At 40.5% G+C, this 21,278-nt stretch overlaps 2 protein-coding genes across 2 annotated transcripts; both read right to left on the reverse strand.

Moving 5' to 3' along the window:
* Nucleotides 1-332: 332 nt before the first annotated feature.
* LOC131025952 (uncharacterized) lies at nt 333-1,247 on the reverse strand. Its single transcript, XM_057955731.1, has one exon. It carries the CDS (start codon nt 1,245-1,247, stop codon nt 333-335), a length of 915 nt encoding a protein of 304 aa, XP_057811714.1.
* Nucleotides 1,248-19,630: 18,383 nt separating this feature from the next.
* LOC131025953 (uncharacterized) lies at nt 19,631-20,644 on the reverse strand. The gene has a single exon (XM_057955732.1). The coding sequence runs from the start codon at nt 20,642-20,644 to the stop codon at nt 19,631-19,633; it is 1,014 nt and encodes a 337-aa protein (XP_057811715.1).
* Between the last annotated feature and the right edge of the window lie 634 nt (nt 20,645-21,278).

Raw genomic sequence — 21,278 nt, forward strand, 5'->3', positions numbered from 1 at the left:
TTTTGTTGGATCATAATAATTTTGGTAGGTATCTCGTTCATCATCGACTATCATATTATGCATGATGATACAAACCATCATAATTTTCTAATCAAAACTTTGTCCCAAACAATACATGAGCGTCGTAGAAATGCAAATCGAGCTTGTAGAACTCCAAATGCTTGCTCAACATCTTTTCGGACAGACTCTTAGTGTTAAGCGAACAACTTGTGTTTGCGTATCTGTGGGGAAGTAATTGACTTGACAAATACTCCCTCCGTCTCAGCTTTTTGTATCAACTTTTAGTTGTAACTAAAAGTGGATACAAAAAGCTGGGACGGAGGGAGTATAACCTATGAAGGGTATATACCATCAGTTAAATAATATGCCCTATCATAATGACGACCACTCACTACGTAATTAACCTTTGGTGCTCGACCTTCTAAGGCATCATTAAAAATAGGAGATCGATGGAGTACATTAATATCATTGCACAAACCTGGTGTTCCAAATAACGCATGCCATATCCACAAGTCGTATGAAGCAACAGCTTCCAAAATGATCGTTGGTTTTCCACTTCTCCCAGTATATTGGCCGGCCCATGCATTAGGACAATTTTTCCACTCCCAGTGCATGCAATCAATACTGCCAATCATGCCTGGAAAACCACGTTGTTCTCCAACATAGAGCAGCCTTGTCAAATCTTCTTCATTAGGCCTTCTGAGATACGTACCATCGAAGCAAGAAATGACACCTTCCACAAAATAGACTAAAACATCTCTTTTCGAAGATGAACTCGTTCGTAGATACTCATCAACAACATCGGAAGATATCCTATATGCAAACACCCTCATGGCTCCAGTACATTTCTGCAATGATGAAAGACCTACTCTGTCGGTGGCATCTCGTCTTTGTTGAAAAAACTCATCATTAGCAGTAACAACTTCCACTATTCGAATAAATAGCAATTTCTGCATGCGAAATCTTCGCCGAAAGATTTCTGGAGTATACGTTGGGCTGTCACTGAAGTAGTCGTTGATCAAATGCTCTGCGCCAAACTCGCGTGCCCTATCACAATATCTCTTGTTGGATATTGGAATTTGATGTCCTGCAATCAGATTATGATTGTTTAGGATCATATTTTGGATGATGTTATCAAATTGACGATTTTGATGATAAATTCGTTCTTTCCATTCATCAAGTTCATTGGAATGAGAAACATCAGAACTTGAGTCTGAATCAACTAAAGAGTTTTCATTGACAAACATATTTGTATGAGAAATGGGAAAATAATAGGGTAAAGGTGTACTTGAGCAAATAGTGAGATGTGTTTGTATTTTTATTGAGATGTGTTTCATCTGGCATTTATAGAATACAAGTGGAATAAGATAGCCAGATTTGAATTGATACGGTTACATGTGATCTAGGCTGTCAAAAATGACATACGTATGTGTTTGGAAATAATGTTGTGTCAGAATCACAAATGCATGTGAATTGAAAGAAATGACAAGTGCATGTGAATTGGAAAAAATGACAAGTGCATGTCAATGCACCAAATGCTTTGTCAGAATTGGCTAAATGCTTTGGGAAGCTAAACAGATCCAATGCTATTCAATTTTAGATGAAATACACTTTTTCATTAATTAAACAAAAAACAAGTACATAACACAATTTGCCAAAACTAAAATCACACAAATAGAAAGCACACAAACTAAAAGCACACAAATAGAAAGCACACAAACTAAAAGCACACAAATAAAAAGTACATAAACTAAAATTACATAGAAAGCACATGATTAAAAGATATTCACTCTCCAAACACAATTTTAGTTAGTTGACGTTTCATCTCTTCGTCTTCTGGAGATAAGTGCTCTTTCACCAACAATTGAAGCAATATTTTTTCTTTCATCTTCATTGTGTTTCTTTGCAACTTCTCGCGCTCTAGTTCTATTCGAGTCTTTATTAACTCAGCTTCGACATCTCTAGTAAGTTCTGCAGCAACAACAGATTCATGAGTAGATTCAGATTGTGATACCTTACCTTTTCCTTTTCTTTTTGCCTTATCTCTTCCAATGGGACGAGTCGTAGTTGACTATTCAAATGTTGGAGATTCTGGATTAGAAGAGATAGAAAATCCCCCATCTTCCTAAGTTTTTGATCTTTTCGAACTGCCACCACTTTCCTGGTCATCAACATGTTCACTTTGACGACGAAAAACATGGGTGGTATCATGAACATTCCACTTGGGATGTTTACTCATAACTTCATTAAATACAACCAAGTCTAGAAACTTGTTTCCATATGCTTCGTAAATGGAATGAGCTTCTTTCTCAACATCGTTGTCGCTCATTCCACTCCTTCTTTGAGCATTTGCTTCCCTGCAAGCAGCAACCCATTTGTCTCCATTTTCATTAAGAAATTTCCAGCAACCTTTCATCGATTCAATGTTTGGTTCGTTGAGCTCATTTGGATTTTCTGCTTGAGTGTTGTGATACAATTTATGAACACGTGCCCAAAGCGATTCCCCCTTTTTTTTTCTCTCGAATGTTATCTTCGCTAGCATAGATCCAAGATGACATAAGGGCAACATCTTCTTTTCACACACCAAGCTACATTTTTTGCCTCTTTCTGATTTTTGTTTGGGCGTTGAACACCCATAAACAAATTACGAGAGACATTTTCTGATGTGGAAATTCTTTGAGAAGTAGGAGTTTGACATAAATTTGGAGAAAATTGAGATTCATAAAATTGAGAATTTGGTTGATTTTTGAAATTTGGAAAAAAAAAAAAGAAGGAGTCGGATAAGATGGAAAATTTGCAGAATCTTGAGGGTTAGGATAATCTTGGGAGTTTTGATGATTTTGAGAATTTGGATAATAATAATTGGGATGATTTGGATCCATAATGGAAACAAATATGTGAGGAGAAATTCAACGAAATGTGAAATGAAGTGAAATTATGAAGCTAAAATATAGTGAAATTAGGCTCTATTTATAAAGCTGAAAATAAGAAAAAATTTAATATAATTTTAATATATTTTTTATAAAGAAAAAACATTATAAAATTTTGTTTATCCAAATATTTAATCCACCAGTTATAATTTGACATGTGGCATGGAAAGATAAAAAGTGGAGATGTATGACATGGGGCGGCAGATCCCCCGGGTCGAGCCTTTTCCATGACTTTGCAAATTTTTTTTCAATTTGTTTTGTCTTATGCGCATCACCCTCCCCAAATGTCATCGTTGGGGGTAGTCTAATAAGACCGTAACTCGAAAATCTATTACTATAAACATTAATTTTTTTGTTTTTTGAGTGAAAAGAGGAGATATATTATTGAACACAAAACATGGGACGTGGAGATGACCCATCACAGAGGATGGGGGTTCATTCCAAACATGATGTATGAAGATATCTCTCGCAGCCTTCGCCAAACAATGAGCGATGACATTTCGATCACGCCTAACAAAACAAATACTGAAATCTGACAACTCCAAAAGATCTTGACGACAAACGGAAGCAATAACGCCCAGCTCTAACATATTCCGCTCGCCTGAATTGAGAAGATCACACGCTCGTTTGCTGTCAGATTCCAAACAACCCCTAACATATCCAAGTTCTTTGATCCATGATAGTGCCTCTTTGATGCCCAGTAGTTCCCCTTCAACGACACTGGGTCTTCCCGGTAGCTTGATGAACTTTCCAAAAACAAAACCCCCCTTATGATTCTGGATAGCAATTCCGATACCCATGGACTAATCTTTGTTTATCCCTATTTTGTGATGAATTTATGGGTGTTTACGTGTGGTGGACGTCGCCAACCACCAAATAATTCCTGCGGAATTACCAAAATAAATTAGTACAATGGTAAGCAGGGTCGATCCCACAGAGAGCAGTAAAAAATCATTCAAATCCCTAAGTCTAGAAAATCGGTGATGTCACCACGCCTTAATTTTAAGAGAATTAATTAAACTAAGAATGCAAAATTAATCAAATAAAATACTCTTGAAGTAAATCAATAAAAAGGGTAATTCGGCTCAAATAAATCCACTCTAATTCAAACTCTAATCATCGACGCAATAATTAATCAATCCCTATCAACCAACCAGTTATAGGATACCGTGAAACGCAACGGACGTACCCCAATTCCTACTTACTATGTCGATAAACAGCTGGAGACGCCAGACCTGCTTATTTCCCTTATTAAAATATAACCTAGCTGGAGACGCCAGACCTAGATTTAATATTCTAACAGTATTACGATGAAGGAACCCAGTTTATATAAATTATCCTAGAGACGCTAGTAATAATTAATATACCAATTAATTCCTACTACGAACATGGTAGTTTTATCACTAATCAGCCCTATTCCAACAATTACGGATTGGCGGTGCTAATTCAGCTTCCTGTAATCAATGCAAACTCTCCATCCAGTTTGCAAACGGGTGGGCATAAGCTCGCCTTGATCATTCTCCACAACCTGTATCCCTGACTTCTTCGGTACGACATGGACTGGACTCACCCATTGGCTATCGGATATGGGGTAGATGATTCCCAACTCCAACAGCTTGAGAATTTCTTTCAGCACTACCTCTTTCATGACCGGGTTCATCTTCCTTTGAGAATCTCGAACGGGTTTGGCTCCCTCCTCAAGGTAAATGTGATGCATGCACTCCGTAGGACTGATACCTTTAATATCAGCTAAGGTCCAACCGATGGCTTCCCTATTTTCTCGTAATACTCTGACCAATCGGTCTTGCTGCATGACGGTTAGATCAGAACTGATGATAACTGGTAACGTCTCTTCTGGTCCCAAATAAGCATACTGTAAATGCTTAGGTAATTGTTTGAGCTCCAAAACGGGTGCTTTCTGAATTGAAGGTAACAGCTTCTCGTTCTGCCCATACTGAGCCAATAACTCCGGTTTGCTTGTCTCTGCTCCCCCAGCTAGATAGACTTCCTGGATTAATTCCTTGATCTTCAGGTCTACCTCCACCTCGGCTTCTAAAGTGCTTTCTCGGAGGGAGTAAAGCTCCATGATAGCTTCCTTCATTTCATCGTCCTCCATATGTTCAGCATCCCGATCAGTCAGACCATATTGAATCACCTTTTCTGTGGTATCACTGGAACCGAAAGTGATTCCTTGTTCTTGCACCAAGGGTTCAAATACATCGACCATGTCCACCGTCTCCATTACTTGTTTCCTCTTCATGGTCTCATAGATATTGAATTCCACTTGAACTCCGTCGAACTCACATGTCAAGATTCCGGTTTTCATATCGATCTTGGTTCCGGCGGTCATCATGAACGACCTTCCCAATAGTATGGCATTCTCTCCAGTTTCAGGTCCGGTATCTAGAACATAGAAGTCTGCTGGGAAAATCAAATCTCCAACCTTGATCAGTACGTCTTCCACTACTCCTTCAGGGTAAGCGTTGGACCTGTCAGCCAACTGTATGACCACACGGGTGTTCCTCATCTCGCCAACATTCAATCTCTTGTACACAGCCAATGGCATCACATTAATGGAGGCCCCTAGATCCATCATTGCCTTATCCATGTTGGTTCCTCCTATGTTGCATGGAATGGTAAACATCCCTGGATCCTTTCGCTTAGTGGGAAGCTTCCGTTGGATCACTGCCGAAACACTTTCTCCCATCACGTAGCGGACCTCTTCCTCCATTTTGACTTTTCTTGAACAAAGGTCTTTCAAGAATTTGGCATATTTGGGGATTTGCCTGATAGCATCGAGTAGAGGTATGCTCAACTCAACCTTTTGAAACATCTTCATCATTTCACTTGCTTCCTTTTCTCTAGCTTTCTGTTTCAGGCGTCCCGGGTAGGGTGCCTCGGTTGGATTGCTACCTCCAACTTGTTCATCAGTTGGACCCTTCCCGTTCTTATTCCAACCTCCTCGAAGCAATTCAGCCTCTGCTAGCAGTTCTTCCTCCTTTTCCTCTTCCTCTGGAAACTCGGTTAGCACCACTTGGGCATGCTCTCTGGGGTTGATTCCCATGGCTGGGAGTTTACCAGCGTTCTCCTCTAGTTTGGCCACTGCCTTAGTCAAATGACTAATTTGCTGGTTAGTTTGGTTCATGCCGGCACGAATTTCATTGCGAAACTTCTCGCTCTCCTTAGCCATGCTTTCAATTGCTTCTTCCCAAGGTGCTCTCCGATGTGGAGGTTGGTAGGGAGGTTGTTGCTGATTCTGGTTGTGGTGTTGAGGTGGTCCTAACTGGTACTGTTGTTGATGCTGGTTTTGATGATACGGAGGACGTTGCACTGGTGCGCCCATATTGTTCTGCTGTTGGGGCTGACCATCTTGCTTCCACCGAAAGTTGGGGTGATCCCTCCACCCAGGATTGTAAGTATTTGCATAAGGATCGTACTTCCGTGGATTCCCATCATGTCCTCCGATGGCATTGACATCAACAATATCTTCACCAAAATTTGGACAATTTTCAGATTGGTGTCCAGTGGCATCGCATAGGGGTGAGCATTCGGTTATATGGTTCGGTTTTTGCTAAAACCAAACCAAACCATATTTTAGTTCGGTTTTTAAAAAAAAACCGAACCGAGCCGAATTAACCGAACAAACCGAACCGAATTAACCGAAATTTTTATAATTAAAACCGAACCGAACCGAACCGAAAAACCGAATTAATCCGAAGAAAACCGAAATTTTCGAAAAAAGAACCGAAAAAACCGAAATTTTTGAAAAAAAAAACTGAAAATTCCAAAAAAAAACTATAAAATTAAAAAATATTAGAAGTTAGATATTATAAAATTATAATTAAAATATTTTATATATATATATATATATTATAAATATAATTCGGTTTTTCGGTTTTGTTCGGTTTTAAAAAATCCGAACCGAACCGAACCGAAAAACCGAAATTTTATGAAAAAAAAACCGAACCGAACCGAAAAACCGAAAAAACCGAACCATATTTTAAAATTCCGGTTTGGATCGGTTCGGTTATTCGGTTTCGGATTTTTTGCTCACCCCTAGCATCGCAAAGGCCACACTGGCGAATCTTCTTTGGTATAGTCAAGCCCGAAAGAAGTTCCTTGAGTTCGTTCATGCTCTTCTCCATAGTTTTCTCCAGATTAGACATCCCTTCCTTCTCTTCAGCTTTCCTTGGTTTCTCCAGATTCCTTTCATGCCCCTCATCGCGTGATTCTTCTGCCATGGTGCCCAACAGTTGGAAGACTTCCAGCGGGGTTTTGCTCATCAATGATCCATTACAGGCTGCTAGGACTAGACTGCGATCGTTCCTCCGCATGCCCTTTACAAAGCTCTCCACCTGATCTTTCGGAGAGATTTGGTGATGGGGGCAATTGCTTAACATTCTCTTGAATCTCGTCCAATATTCGTAGAAGGATTCTAGCCCATCTTGCCTTATGCTGCGGATATCCCATCGCATCCGCTCCACTCGTGCTGCTGGGAAAATTCTTCCAAGAAGGCTTGTTGCAGTTGTGCCCATGTAGTGACACTGCCCTCGGGTAGGTCATACAGCCATCTTCTTGCATTGTCCACCAGGGTAATAGGGAAGAGTATCAACTTGACATACTCTTGTTGTTCATCATTTGATTGGTGCATGATTGTCATCTCAAAATCTTGGAGATGAGTATGAGGGTCATCTCCTTGATATCCATTGAACTTCGGTAAGATTTGAAGCAATGAGGGCTTCATGTCATACCGACGAGGTGCGAACGGATTTGCGGGTAAGGTGATTTCGTTCGGCCTCAAATTGAGGTTAGTTGGGTATGCCAACTGTCTGAGGGTCTGCTCCGGTACGGCATCTGCTTGTTCGGCTTCTGCCATAGCTTCGCGTCTCGCTATTCGTGCTTCTACGCGCAGTCGTCTCTCTGTACGATCAATATCGGGGTCAAACACCAATGCTCTTACAGCTCTACGAGTTCCACGCATACACCAGTAGCGGAAGATGGAATGAGGAGAGAACAAAATTGCTGCGCGTCACTCCCCGGCAACGGCGCCAATTTTGACACACACCCGTCGTGCGGTGCGGACAAAATACTTGTGTATGCCCAGTACAGACAATACACGCTCCTACTTCTCACAATAAGAACTTAGCCTTAGCGGTAAGTGTAGGGTCGAATCCCACAGGGAGTGAGGAACCACTTTGTTCTCCTACGACAAACTGAGGTGTCACAATTCTCAATCTGTATACTCTGCACAAGAAATAAACAAGATCAATAATAACAAAGAGGTGAGGTTATTCGGTTAGGTCATAACTGTTGTTAACATTCGTTTCGGTCATAGGCACACTGATGATCCGTCTATGATCCATACAAGCCCAAGGCGTGGCCCAAAGACATTAGGGCGTTTCAAGGGGTTATACTTCACATATATGATGGTTGATCTCATTGTGGTCACTTGGTCCGAAGGTCACACAATCCCCGGTCACAAGGCAGTGCTTCACTCCTCCTTAGATAGTAGCCATACCCGTTACTCACCAAGTATGGCCCTCATCAACCTTCTCTCCCGAGGTCCCCAACTCCACGCTTTTAGTGACACATGCCTCTTGGACTCAACTATTTCCGGCTTTGTCAGCCGACCAGTCATAGACATGCTACGGCGCCGAGATTGCTTTCCCCATTTGATAACCATGGCTTTATGCCTCGTCACAGTTGATGGATAGTCTCTAGAGAAGCCCAAGGCTGAGGAAGGGCAGTGTATCCCATCAACCCTTTCCCCACCTTCTGGATCTACAACGCCTTTTGTTGACGCTGCTCAGCTACTCGGTCTTGGGCATACCGATTGTTGTACCTTGGTATACCCTGGCCTTTGCTTGACATGGGCAGCGTTTTACCGAACGGAGATCACCCGTTAGGCCCCTACTGCCCATGGTTTCGAACAGATCCTTCCGGAACCACGTGATTCAACCGAAAGAACAAGTGCCTCACGAATGTTTACATGTTAACAACAATTATTTCCACCCCTAAAACCTCACCAAGGGAATTACTCACACATAACGCAATTCATAAATGCAAAAGGGATTAAACACATTAAAGAACGAAAAGAAATACTGGAATAGATAAATAGTACCTAGGCTTCAAGCCTTCGATCTTGTTCAAAAGTAGAAACACAACGGAAAAGGGAAAAGCACGAAAATGTAAATTGTTTCGGATGCCACACACGGCGAACTTAATTGAATGCTAAAGTAAAAACAAGAGTTTCACGGTGCCAAAAAAAACCTCTTCACGCTGCACACCGTTAGTCTTTTTATACTGCCGGATGGTAGAGGTCTAACCCTAACTGCGCCGGTTCCAAATCTTCGCCGGGATCTTCTTTCCTTAATTAGCTCAATCTTTGATTGATCCGATTGAAGATGGCGTCCAGCTGCAAGCTTAGTCAACCTTTCCTATTCTTTCGATCCTTCCAGTTTCTTCTTCACCTCCCACTTGTTCCTTCGAGATCTCCGAGATTGACCTTCCTTTTATGGCTCTGGCTGTCTGCTTCTCCTGGTAACGATCAGATGGACTGCTCTTATCGGTATGGCTCATACCAGGTGGCCGCTCCAGGTTCCCATGCCCCAAGTTGAATTGGAGAGGTACTTGTTGGCCGAAGCTCCATGATGGTAAACATGACTTAGCAATCTGGGCTCGGTAGTGCCCATTCTGACCGCATTTCTTCCGTTTCCGCTCTACTGACCTTCCTTCCTTCACAACTTCGTTTTTCCCCCGGACAGACCTGTACTGACACAAATAAAGAGAAAAATAGGGCCAAATGGCCCAAAAGTCGAAGACGCATCATGGACGTCGCCAACCACCAAATAATTCCTGCGGAATTACCAAAATAAAATAATACAATGGTAAGCAGGGTCGATCCCACAGAGAGCAGTAAAAAATCATTCAAATCCCTAAGTCTAGAAAATCGGTGATGTCACCACGCCTTAATTTTAAGAGAATTAATTAAACTAAGAATGCAAAATTAATCAAATAAAATACTCTTGAAGTAAATCAATAAAAAGGGTAATTCGGCTCAAATAAATCCACTCTAATTCAAACTCTAATCATCGACGCAATAATTAATCAATCCCTATCAACCAACCAGTTATAGGATACCGTGAAACGCAACGGACGTACCCCAATTCCTACTTACTATGTCGATAAACAGCTGGAGACGCCAGACCTGCTTATTTCCCTTATTAAAATATAACCTAGCTGGAGACGCCAGACCTAGATTTAATATTCTAACAGTATTACGATGAAGGAACCCAGTTTATATAAATTATCCTAGAGACGCTAGTAATAATTAATATACCAATTAATTCCTACTACGAACATGGTAGTTTTATCACTAATCAGCCCTATTCCAACAATTACGGATTGGAGGTGCTAATTGACTGTAATCCAATTAAACTTAAGTTGGCCAGACTTAAATAAAATCGAAATTATCTTTAAACCCTAGGAATTAATTGGAATCAATAGGAATCAATTTTAAACCAATTAGGTCTCACAGATCATTAAATTAGAGTTTCATTATTCTCGCCGAATTAAAAAGTTTAGCTACTCATACTTAAAATAAAAACAATCAAATAAATAAAATTAAACATAATAAAAAACCGAACAAAAACTAACAAAATAATTAGCAAGAAATTAAAGGAACCCTTGAACCAACTGAAGAAAAATCGTCTGCCTCCTTGATCCAATCCAGCCGTAATTGTAAATTGAGAAAACAAGAATAATATCTAAAACAAAGCTATGAAATCAAGGCTAAAAAAGTAGGGAAAAATTTGCATGAAAGTAAAATTGCATGGAAAAAGGTCAACTGCTACTAAAAAATCAAAAGTTGCGGCTATCTAAAGTTGTGTGCCAAAAGAAAAATAACCTAAATTATATATATGTCTATCTATGCGTGCATGCGGCCCTAGCACAAAAAATAAGGGAATTAATCCCTTCTAAGGCCGCTAATCATCACCAATGGGCTTCGGCCCTTTCCCAATTAAATCCAAAATAAAATAAAACAAGAGTTTTGAGCTTCATAAAAATATAACAAGTATTTAAAAGCCCAATCTATAACTATCTTCAAGTTCCACGTCAAATCTCCATCGAAAGCTCGTCTTTCACCAATTCCTTCCATCAACAGCTCAATCTCCAATTCTTCGCATCCCTGTGCCAAAATATTGCAAACTATGCAAAATCACATGAAACCAAGGTAAAACGCACACTAAACTAAGTAGCTAAAATACACACATCAACGTATTATGTTGACTTTTATTTTGGTCTCTTTCACTCAAGATTTGATTGATTTGAGCTTTTGTGATAATTTTGTTGTCTCAGGATTTTATGCTCAAATTGATTGATATGTGGAAAAAATAAAGTCAGAATTTAGTTTAATGGTTTGAAGAAGAATCAAAGTTCGTCTCGATATGAGTTCGTAGGCGAAAACGGATCTAAAAATCCGATTTGAAATGAGGGAGAACGGACCAAAACAAAAATGTTGCGCAATGCAGTGGCCGGTGCCCGCCGGGAGGCGGCGCTCGCCGTGCCCATTCTGCGAAGGGCATAGGCGGCGGCCATAGCCGCCTGCGCGATCTGGCAGTTACGTTTAAAACCCATTTTTTAGGGTTTCAGCGCCCATTCTCGACTCCACAGCCTCCTTAGGCGATTTTTCTATATTTTCCCTTAGTTTTTGAGAGTTAGAACACGTCTTAACAATATTGGATCATTTGGATTGAAGTTTAGCATCGAATTATTGTAAGAACTCATTGAATTCTCATTACTAGTTTTATTGATTTCCCTTGGTTGATCTTGGTTGTTTATTTGCTTAGATGAATGAGTATATTTAGATAATTGTTATTGATGTTGATTTATGCTTTTGATTATTCCATCGCCTAGTTATAATAGTTAGCTTGTTGGTCGATTTGTTAGTGCAATTCTCCGTTGAATTTGTGTTGCTTTTCTTTTACATGTTCCTCAGGATTAATGATGGCTAGTGCTTTCCATAGATTTGAACGCTTGTTTATTTCCCTTGCCTAGATAATTGTTGTTTTGTGTTTTTTTCATTTAATATTGCTTTCTAGATTGTTAGTTTAGAACCTTAGTTCTATATGCTTTCTTACTGCTTTCTTTTTTTGCTTCATTTCGATTGTCTAGTTAACTTTACATGCTTTATTTCAATTACACATTAGTTAATTGGAGAGTGAGTGTCAGACCCAAACTTCTGATTAGAGTGTGTAGGTTTATTTCCTGTTTTCTGCGCGTAGCATGATCAGAGCCCTGTTTAGCCTTACTTGAGAGACGACTTGGGTTAGCTTACTACACTAGGACGACCTCGTATGATTGCGAGTCAATCCCTTAGGTGTTTTGGGTTGAGTCAATCTTCCTCAAAGAACGCAGCATCCACATTGCATTTTATCGAACCTTGTGGAATAGAGTGCCACCCAACACAAATAGCAGGAGTAAGAACATTTGACTTCTGGAGAGGCAAAGTATGCGCTAATTTCCAATCGCTTCTCGCAGCAGCAGCACGCAGTACAGAACGAGAAGGAACCAGGTTGATATTATGCCAAACTGCAACATTTCTATCCCTCCATATTTGCCAAAAAATCATGCAGACGTTGGCCTTCTTCTCATTATCCGAATCATGCAAAATCGAGGAGAGAACTGGCTCAAAAGAATCACAATGGGTAGCAACATTAGAGATATACAGCTGCATACCACCAAGCCTCCAACAATCCTCGGCAAAAGGGCAGAAAGATTCTTGAACCCACATTTGCAAATGGGGCACTCACCTCCTACCATTACACCCCGGGAAAAAAGACGCTCTTTAGAAGGAAGATTGTTCCTAGCAGTTCGTCATAGAAAGTTTCTGGCTTTGGGAGGCACATCTACCTTCCAAAGACAACCCCACTGACCATCAACCTTGAAGGTAACATCCAACGTTAGAGAACTATAGCAAGTCTATACGCAGTGTTGATAGAATACTTGCCGTTATCAGAGCAATCCCAAATGATATTATCTGGGCCAAAATTAGGAAAAATTGGAATGCTCTGATAACACTCATGTTTTCATGGTTTTTAATGTCCTTCTGATGTTAATTTTATAGGAAATTGAGTGTTGGATGATTGTTTTGTGCTTAATTTGCTTTATCTTGTGAAATATGATTCTTACTCGAACTTTGAAGGAAATTTCAGAATTATTGAGTTCGAATTTGGAAAACTGTGCTGAAATAGAAGTTGTAGATCATCTCGATACGAGTTTGAGAGAATAAACGGATCATAAATCGGAGTTTGAACGAGAAAGTTATTACCAAAACCAGAAAGTCGCATGCAGCAGTCAGAACCTGGCGGTCAAACACCGTTGACCACCGCCCAAAGAAGGATTTCCGGCGACCGCTGCTCTAGCGAGAGTGATTGATTAATTACTAATCTACGATCGTTGCTGCTCTAGCGAGAGTGATTGATTAATTAAGTGATCTCTCATCATAACTGGATTAAACTGGTATATAGGATTAATAGATTAATTGCGTAGATTTAGTTAATGAATTTACTACCCTAGGATCAGTTGTCTTTAATATTTGATTCTTCTACGTGCTTTTATTTATTTCTATTTGCATTTTAGTTTAAGTCAATCAATCTCTACTTTTTGTTGCCTGTCTACTGTTATAGTCTGTTTAGGAGATAGCTAGAGTTTTTTCGTTGCGTCAGTCCTTGAGGATACGATACTCGATTACTTGTTGCTTGTTACAATTACCTGTGTTAGTTGCAGTCATTTTTGTTGCTAAGAAATTAGTGATCAACTTTTTGGCGCCGTTGCCGGGGACTGATTAGAAGTTGATTTAATATTTCCGATAGGACTTAGTAGTACTTCAGGCGTTTACTGTTTTTTTTTTTTTTTCTAATTCTCGTATTTTCAGGCACACTACTTATGATGGCTACTGCTGAACAGATTCGTGCTCTACATGAACAGCTGCAGCAGTTATTAGATGCGCAGAAAAAGTTAGAGGAGCAGAAGCAGCCTCCGATTAATGAGGCATTCATACCGCAGTATATTTACCAGGAACCTCCACGTGTCAATGTCAATAATTTTGAGCTGAAGACCGATTTAATTACAATGGTCCAACAGAACCAGTATGGAGGGCACGCGATAGAGGACCCTAATGCGCATCTGGCGCATTTTCTGGAGCTATGCAGCACGGTGAAGATGAATGGTGTTCCCGATGATATTATCCGTCTTCGTCTTTTCCCTTTCTCACTGCGGGATAAGGCGAAATCGTGGTATCATACACTGCAGCTGGGAGAGAATACCGTGTGGGAGGATTTGGCTCATGCGTTCCTACGCAAGTTTCATCCGCCTGGCCTTACTTTGAAATTGAAGATGGACATCGTGCAGTTTCAGCAGTATGAGGGGGAAAAGCTGGCGGATACTTGGGAGCGATATCAGGAAAAGCTTAGGAAGTGCTCAAGCCATGGATTTGATGAACGCACGCTTGTGATCATGTTCTACAATGCCTGTGGGGAGAGAACATGGATGCATATGGATACAGCTGCAGGAGGTTCTCTGCTTCAGAAAGGCAGTTCCGAGGCGTGGAGCATCATTGAGAGTATGGCTGCTATGAGTTTTCAATGGCAATCAGAGAGAGTACAATTGAAAAAGGTTGCAGCTACTTCCAGTTCTGATCCTATGGCAGCGATGGTTACACAGCAGGCAGCGATTGCTACGCAGCTGGCAGAGCTGACTACTAAGATCAGTGAGTTGAATGTTGGACATCCTAAACAAGCTGTGAAAGACCCGTCGAGCATGGAAGACATTGATTTTATTAATGGTAGAAACTATGGGAATTTCCAGCGAGGACAGCCAGGAATGTATAGCAGAGGTCAGCCGGGTCAGCAACAATTCCAGCCAGGAGGACACCCGCATCCGAATCTATCTTATGGCAACCCAAACAATGTTGTGCAACCTTCACCAGGATTCTCTGTTTCTAGTGGGGGAGTAATCAATGAGCCAAAGAAAGATTCGATGGAGGACATGATGAAGCAGATGCTCATGAAGATGACTGGGATGGAGACAAATGTGGGTAATAAGATATCTATCATGGAAAATAATATCTCAGCACTTTCCAAACAGGTGCAGATGTTAGAGAATCAAGTTGGTCAGATGGTCAACCAAGCAGCTGCGCAGAACAAGCCGGGCCAATTTCCTAGCAACACTCAGTTCAATTCGAAGAGCCAACATCAACAGCCTCAGCAAAATCAGCAATGTCATTCCATCCGGGTGGTTGATAATTCAGTTGAGGATGAAGGTATTTCTGTTTCTCCCCCTCTTCCATTACTGAGGCCAAGATTAGATGAGCAAAGCTCCAAATTTTTAGAGGCATTTAAGAAGTTGGCTGTGAATATTCCTTCCATGGAGATCTTGAGAAACAAGCCAAATGAGGTGCAAATTGTGAAGGCTGTGATGGAAAAGAAGAGTGCATTCAATGAATTTGAGGAGTGCTCACTGTGAAGGAGTATCAGTTGCCTCCAAAGAGAGAAGATCCGGGCAGCTTCAATATTCCTGTGAAGATTGGAAAGTCATTGTTTGAGAAAGTGATGTGTGACACCGGAGCAAGCATAAATGTCACGCCTCTCAAAGTTTATAGGAAGTTGCAGCTGGGGGATTTGAAGCCAACCAACAAGACATTTCAGCTTATTGATAAGTCTTGCTCTAAACCTCTAGGAGTTGCGGAAGATGTGCTTGTGAAGGTGAGTGGTTTTTTCTTCCCAGTCGATTTTGTAGTGTTGGATATTCCGGAGGATCCAAAGATGCCTTTGCTGTTAGGGAGACCTTTCCTTGCCACATGTGGAGCAAAGATAGATATGCAAAGGGGGACGATGGCATTGGGAGCCTATGGGGAAACGGTGATTTCAAGAAACCTCCACCAAAGGAAGTTCCCTAGAATGAAGTGATTAATTTGGCTGACAGTTTTCTAACAAATTCAGAGGATGAAGAGGTTGAGAAGAATGAGCTGCCCAAGTATGACGCCAAGAAAAAAACTCCAAAGCCAAAAGAAGTTCTGAATTTTGAGATGTGTTTGTTTTGGAGCATGATGGGGATCATTGAAAACCCATACCCCCAAGAAGAAGAAAGTGAAATTCTGAATTTTTCGGAACAAGAATGAGAAGGGGGAAATGCTTGTGGAGGATGTCCGAGCCAAGACAAGTGTTTTTGTGCAGAGGGCACCCAAGAGTAGAAAAGCTTTCCAATGGTTAGAGTGTTGTTTCCGACCTCCATGAGTTTTTCAGGTATCGTCGAGCTCTAGACGTTAAATTAAGCACTTGTTGGGAGGTAACCCAACCGTTTTTGTTTAGTTTTTGTTTCGTTTAGTTTCTTTTTATTTCTTTGTTTTCATTGTTTTCTTCATTTTGGGGTGTTAGTGCAGTGTTGAGCTTGGAAGATGCGCGAACACGCGCCTTGTTCATACCACCACCATGAAGCATGTATTTCTGTGAGTAGTGACACACATATCATCATCCCTCCAAACTTATTTTCGAACTTATGTTCAGTAATAAGTTTGGGGGAGGGGGGTGAGAGTAGATATGTGTATCACTTTTATCTTTGTGTTGGCTTTATTGTTTTATCCTGCTTGGTTGGTGGTGTGTGTTTGTTTTGTTTTTTTGAGATATTTATTGCTCCATTAGATTTCTGGTGAGATGCCAATGATGATTTATGTGAAAAAAATTTGAATTTGATTTTCTTTAATGATTTGAGCATAATTGGAACTAATTTGCATAATTCTAGAGTGATTTTGACCTTGACTTTTAGACGTTGAATAAACATATGATATTTTGAGCCATAACTGTTTATCATACACAGTTTATTCTTTGTTGTGAGTTTTGTCATGCATGTGGTGATCTTCTAGAACTTGCCATGGTTTCTGTGTCGAGGTTGCTGTTGTGCCCAGGATTAGGAGATGATTTTAGGCCATCTTTTGTTAGCCACATTATTATCCCAAACACTATCCTTAACGAAAAAAGTATCCTTTGTTATCCACTTTGAGCCTATTTAGCTTTTATTCTTTAGCCGGATGATAGGGGGTGATGTAGTATATGGGAATCTGTGTGTGGTGAATATTCATAGTGGGTCATGAAAAAGAAGGGATGATATTGTGCTACTATTTACTCTTATAAGCTCTACAAAGTTGTGAAAAGAGAAGAAAAAAAAATTGTTGAGAAAAAAAAGAGAAAAGAAAAAAAAGAAGGAAAAAAAAGAAAAAGAAAAAAGTGTAAAGTCGAGTGTACATTGATAAATTTGTTAGAAAATCGACTTTGTGTGTTGGAAATAAATGGAGAGCATAAAAGAGTGTTTAGTTCTGTTTTGTGATGATTAAATCCATTGAGTAGTGTTGATTATGGTGGCATAGTTGGGAGGAAGATGAAATTTATTCCATACTCGATTTGTGTAGCTATAAGGTTGGTGTTCTTAATTTAATTGAGTCACTTAGCCTATATTTTCCTACCTTAACCAATGTCCCTACATTATAACCCAAAGAAAAAGACCTTTTTGATCTTAGTCCTGACACACTTTTAGCGATGGAGATTGTAGACGATTGACAAGCTTATGGTAAGTGATCTACATTACATTGAATTCGATGAGAGCATACACGTCCTATATATTCCATCAAATTGAGAGTTGAGGGATACACATACCTTATGAGATTCAATTGTTTGGAATGTCAAAGTTGATTTTGCTATAGGTTGTGTTTATTGGTGAATTTTATGCTTAATTATGGAGGATTTGAGAATTCTATCATTCTTTATCTTTCGGAGGCATTGATGAACTAGTTTTCTTACCCATTCGTGTTATTGATTGTGTTCTTCTCATTATTCGAGGAGTTCATAACACTCATGTTTTCATGGTTTTTAATGTTCTTTTGATGTTAATTTTATAGGAAATTGAGTGTTGGATGACTGTTTTGTGCTTGAGCCGGTGACCGCCGGATGGGTAGTCGGGCAGGTCGCCGGCTACCCGGATTTTTCAGTTATGCGTGTTTTTAGGGTTCTTCTGCATTTCAAACACTGTATTTTTACCGTAACACTTTAAATAGGTCATCTTTTGACCTATCTAGGGTTCCACACATTACATTCTAGCATTATAGCTTTGGCTTTACATTTTATTTCCCAGTTTTCATGGCTTGGATCAAGATTGAAGATTCAAGCTGCTACAATCGTTCTTATTCAGTTTTTATATAATTCAGTTTTTCCAATTGCGTTCTTTTTAGTTATGTTTATGCTTTCTTTTATTATGTCTGGCTAGTTTCGTTTAGCTGATTCTAGGGTTTGTAAATAGTTGATTGAATTTATGTGATTTATTTGTTAATACCTATGTGCCTTCCAGTTTATGATTCATAATTCCTGGTGCTTGTTTTCTTGTGAATTATCTGATCAATAGTTTGCATGTGTAGTTATTCGACTTGAGACCTAGCGGAAATAGTTGTTTAACGGATTCAGGAATGTATGATATAATCTTAACCTTGAGACCTAGCGGAGACAGGTGGATTATAGGGAGCTATTGGGAGTTAGTAGATTTTCTTGAGACCTAGCAGAGATAGAGAATTTACTAATCTACGATCGTTGCTACTCTAGCGAGAGTGATTGATTAATTAAGTGATCTCTCATCATAACTGGATTAAACTGGTACATAGGATTAATAGATTAATTGCGTAGATTTAGTTAATGAATTTACTACCCTAGGATCAGTTGTCTTTAATATTTGATTCTTCTACGTGCTTTTATTTATTGTTATTTGCGTTTTAGTTTAAGTCAATCAATCTCTACTTTTTGTTGCCTGTCTACTGTTATAGTCTGTTTAGGAGATAGCTAGAGTTGTTTCGTTGCGTCAATCCCTGATGATACGATACTCGATTACTTGTTGCTTGTTACAATTACCTGTGTTAGTTGCAGTCATTTTTGTTGCTAAGAAATTAGTGATCATGCTCATTATCTTCTTAAAATCTTCCTCACTAACAATGCTCTTAATGAAATCAACATTCCACCCACACATAGCCTGGTCGAAAGCCTCCTGGACACGTAAATCATCTAACTCCGGGGGGGGAATGTGAAGAAACACAAAAAGGAGCATTACTTCTAAGCCAAGGATCCTCGAAAAAATAGATACACGCACCATCGCTGATTCTCCACCTCACACCGTGACGAACCAAATCCTGCGCCGAGCATATGCTTCACCAAGATAAACTAGGACTATGCCCAACTTTAGCCGTGAGAAAATCACCATTCGGGAAGTACTTAGCCTTTAACACACGACACACAAGAGCATCGGGCTCCATAAGGAGTCTCCATCCAGTTTTACCAAGCATGGCCATATTCATAAGTTGAAGGCTTCGAAAACCTAGCCCACCCAACTTTTTATCCACACACATCCGCTCCTACTTCAACCAGTTAATCCCCTTGCCTTCACCACTCCTATTTCCCCACCAAAATTTGTTGTTAAGCCTCTCCATCTCATCAGTGAGGCTAGTAGAAAGAGAGAAAACTCCCATGCAGAAGGATGGTATAGCTTGAGCCACACCCTTTATGAGTATCTCCTTTCCAGCCTTGGAAAGTTTCTTGTTATTCTAGCCATTTATCCAACTCCACATGCGATTCTTTTTTTTTTTGAGAATCAAAAGGAAATATTAAAACTCAACCAATACCATTGTTTACATCAAAAGGTAAAACATCATGAGAGAGAATAGGAAAAAAACCAGCTAAGGCATGAGAAGCTAATTTATCAGCCATTTCATTTCCTTCACGTTTTGTCCAGCTGAATTCCACATGCTCCAACGATTCAACCAACGCCCGGATCTCACAAATTGAATCTCCAAGGTAGGAAAGGTGTGTTTCATTTCTAGTAATACTCCAGTACAGTTCCTGATTATCAGTCTCCACCACAACGTCTGTTGCTTCTTTCTCCGCGCAAAGCCGCAAGCCTTCGAGAACCGCCAAAGCCTCTCCCTCTAAGCTCGTATAAGCTCCTCTCCATGCTCCATACCTGCATCCCTGAACCGACCCTTCTCCATCCATTAAGATACTGCCCACGCCAATCCCAAAATTAGGAACAACAGCCGCATCACAAGCCACCTTGAGCTGTCCAGGTCTAGAGCAGAAAATGTGAGTAGGCATTGAACATTTGGGGCTCTCACATACAGTTTTCGGCCAAGTTCCACGATGAGCAATCGTCAGACACTCCTTATGATCCATCTCCTTACCTTGAAAAACAAGAAGGTTTCGAGTATACCAAGCGGCCCAAGCAATAGCAGCAAAAGTAGCGTGGCTTTCTTTATGGGGCACCGATCTAATGCGTTCAAACCATGCCTGAATCGGGCAGATTTCAGCTTCTGGAATCGGAGGGAGACGAAGAGGGGAAACAACCCACAAAACCTTCATCCACACACAATCACGAAGGGCGTGCTCCATCATTTCAAAACCATTACCACATCGACGACACATCGGATCCAGATCTATGGATTTTTTCCGCAACGCAGAATTAGTTGGGAGTGCCTCAGCAAGACATTTCCACATAAACATTTTGACCTTTGGAATCACTTCTAAACTCCAAATCCACTTCCATAGATCTTTAGACTGATCCGACGTAGAAGGATCGGCCCTTCTCCTTTGTAAGCTCGCCAACCAGTAACCCGACTTAACAGTATACATATTCAGCTTACCATGGGGCTAAAAGGGTAGGTCCGGTCCATCCCTCCTCCCATGCAGTTGTGAGAGAATCTTCCAACCATCCCTTGAGTCGACCATAGCCAGCACCTTTTCCTCGTCCCATGTCGTTGTATTTTCCTCAAACAGATCCTTAGCTCTCATTCCCTCACTTACATCCACCATCCTAGCCACCCCAAACTTGCCACTTCCATCCGGAATCCATGCATCAACTCCCAATCTAATCCTCAATCCGTCACCCACTTTCCACGCAACCCCTTCCGCCAATAATTCACGTCCCACAAGTAGGCTTTTCCATGCAAAAGATGGCTTATGAGCTTTACCTGCAAGGAGTATATCATTCCGCGGAAAGTATCTAGCTTTAAGTGAGCGAGCTAGCAATGACGAGCCATTTAATAAAATCCTCCAAACTTGTTTAGCAAGCATCGCTTGATTAAACAACCCTAAATCTCGAAATCCCATTCCACCGTCACTTTTTGCTAGACATAACTTCTTCCAACTTTTCCAGTGAATTCGCCGTTCTTCATCCTTTTGACCACAGAAAAAGTTCGCTGCCACACTGTTGAGACGATTGCAAATCTGTTCGGGTAGTGCGAAACAGCTCATAAGGTAGGTCGGA

The sequence above is a fragment of the Salvia miltiorrhiza genome, chromosome 5 (genome assembly GCF_028751815.1).
Source record: "Salvia miltiorrhiza cultivar Shanhuang (shh) chromosome 5, IMPLAD_Smil_shh, whole genome shotgun sequence".
NCBI classification, from domain to species: domain Eukaryota; kingdom Viridiplantae; phylum Streptophyta; class Magnoliopsida; order Lamiales; family Lamiaceae; genus Salvia; species Salvia miltiorrhiza.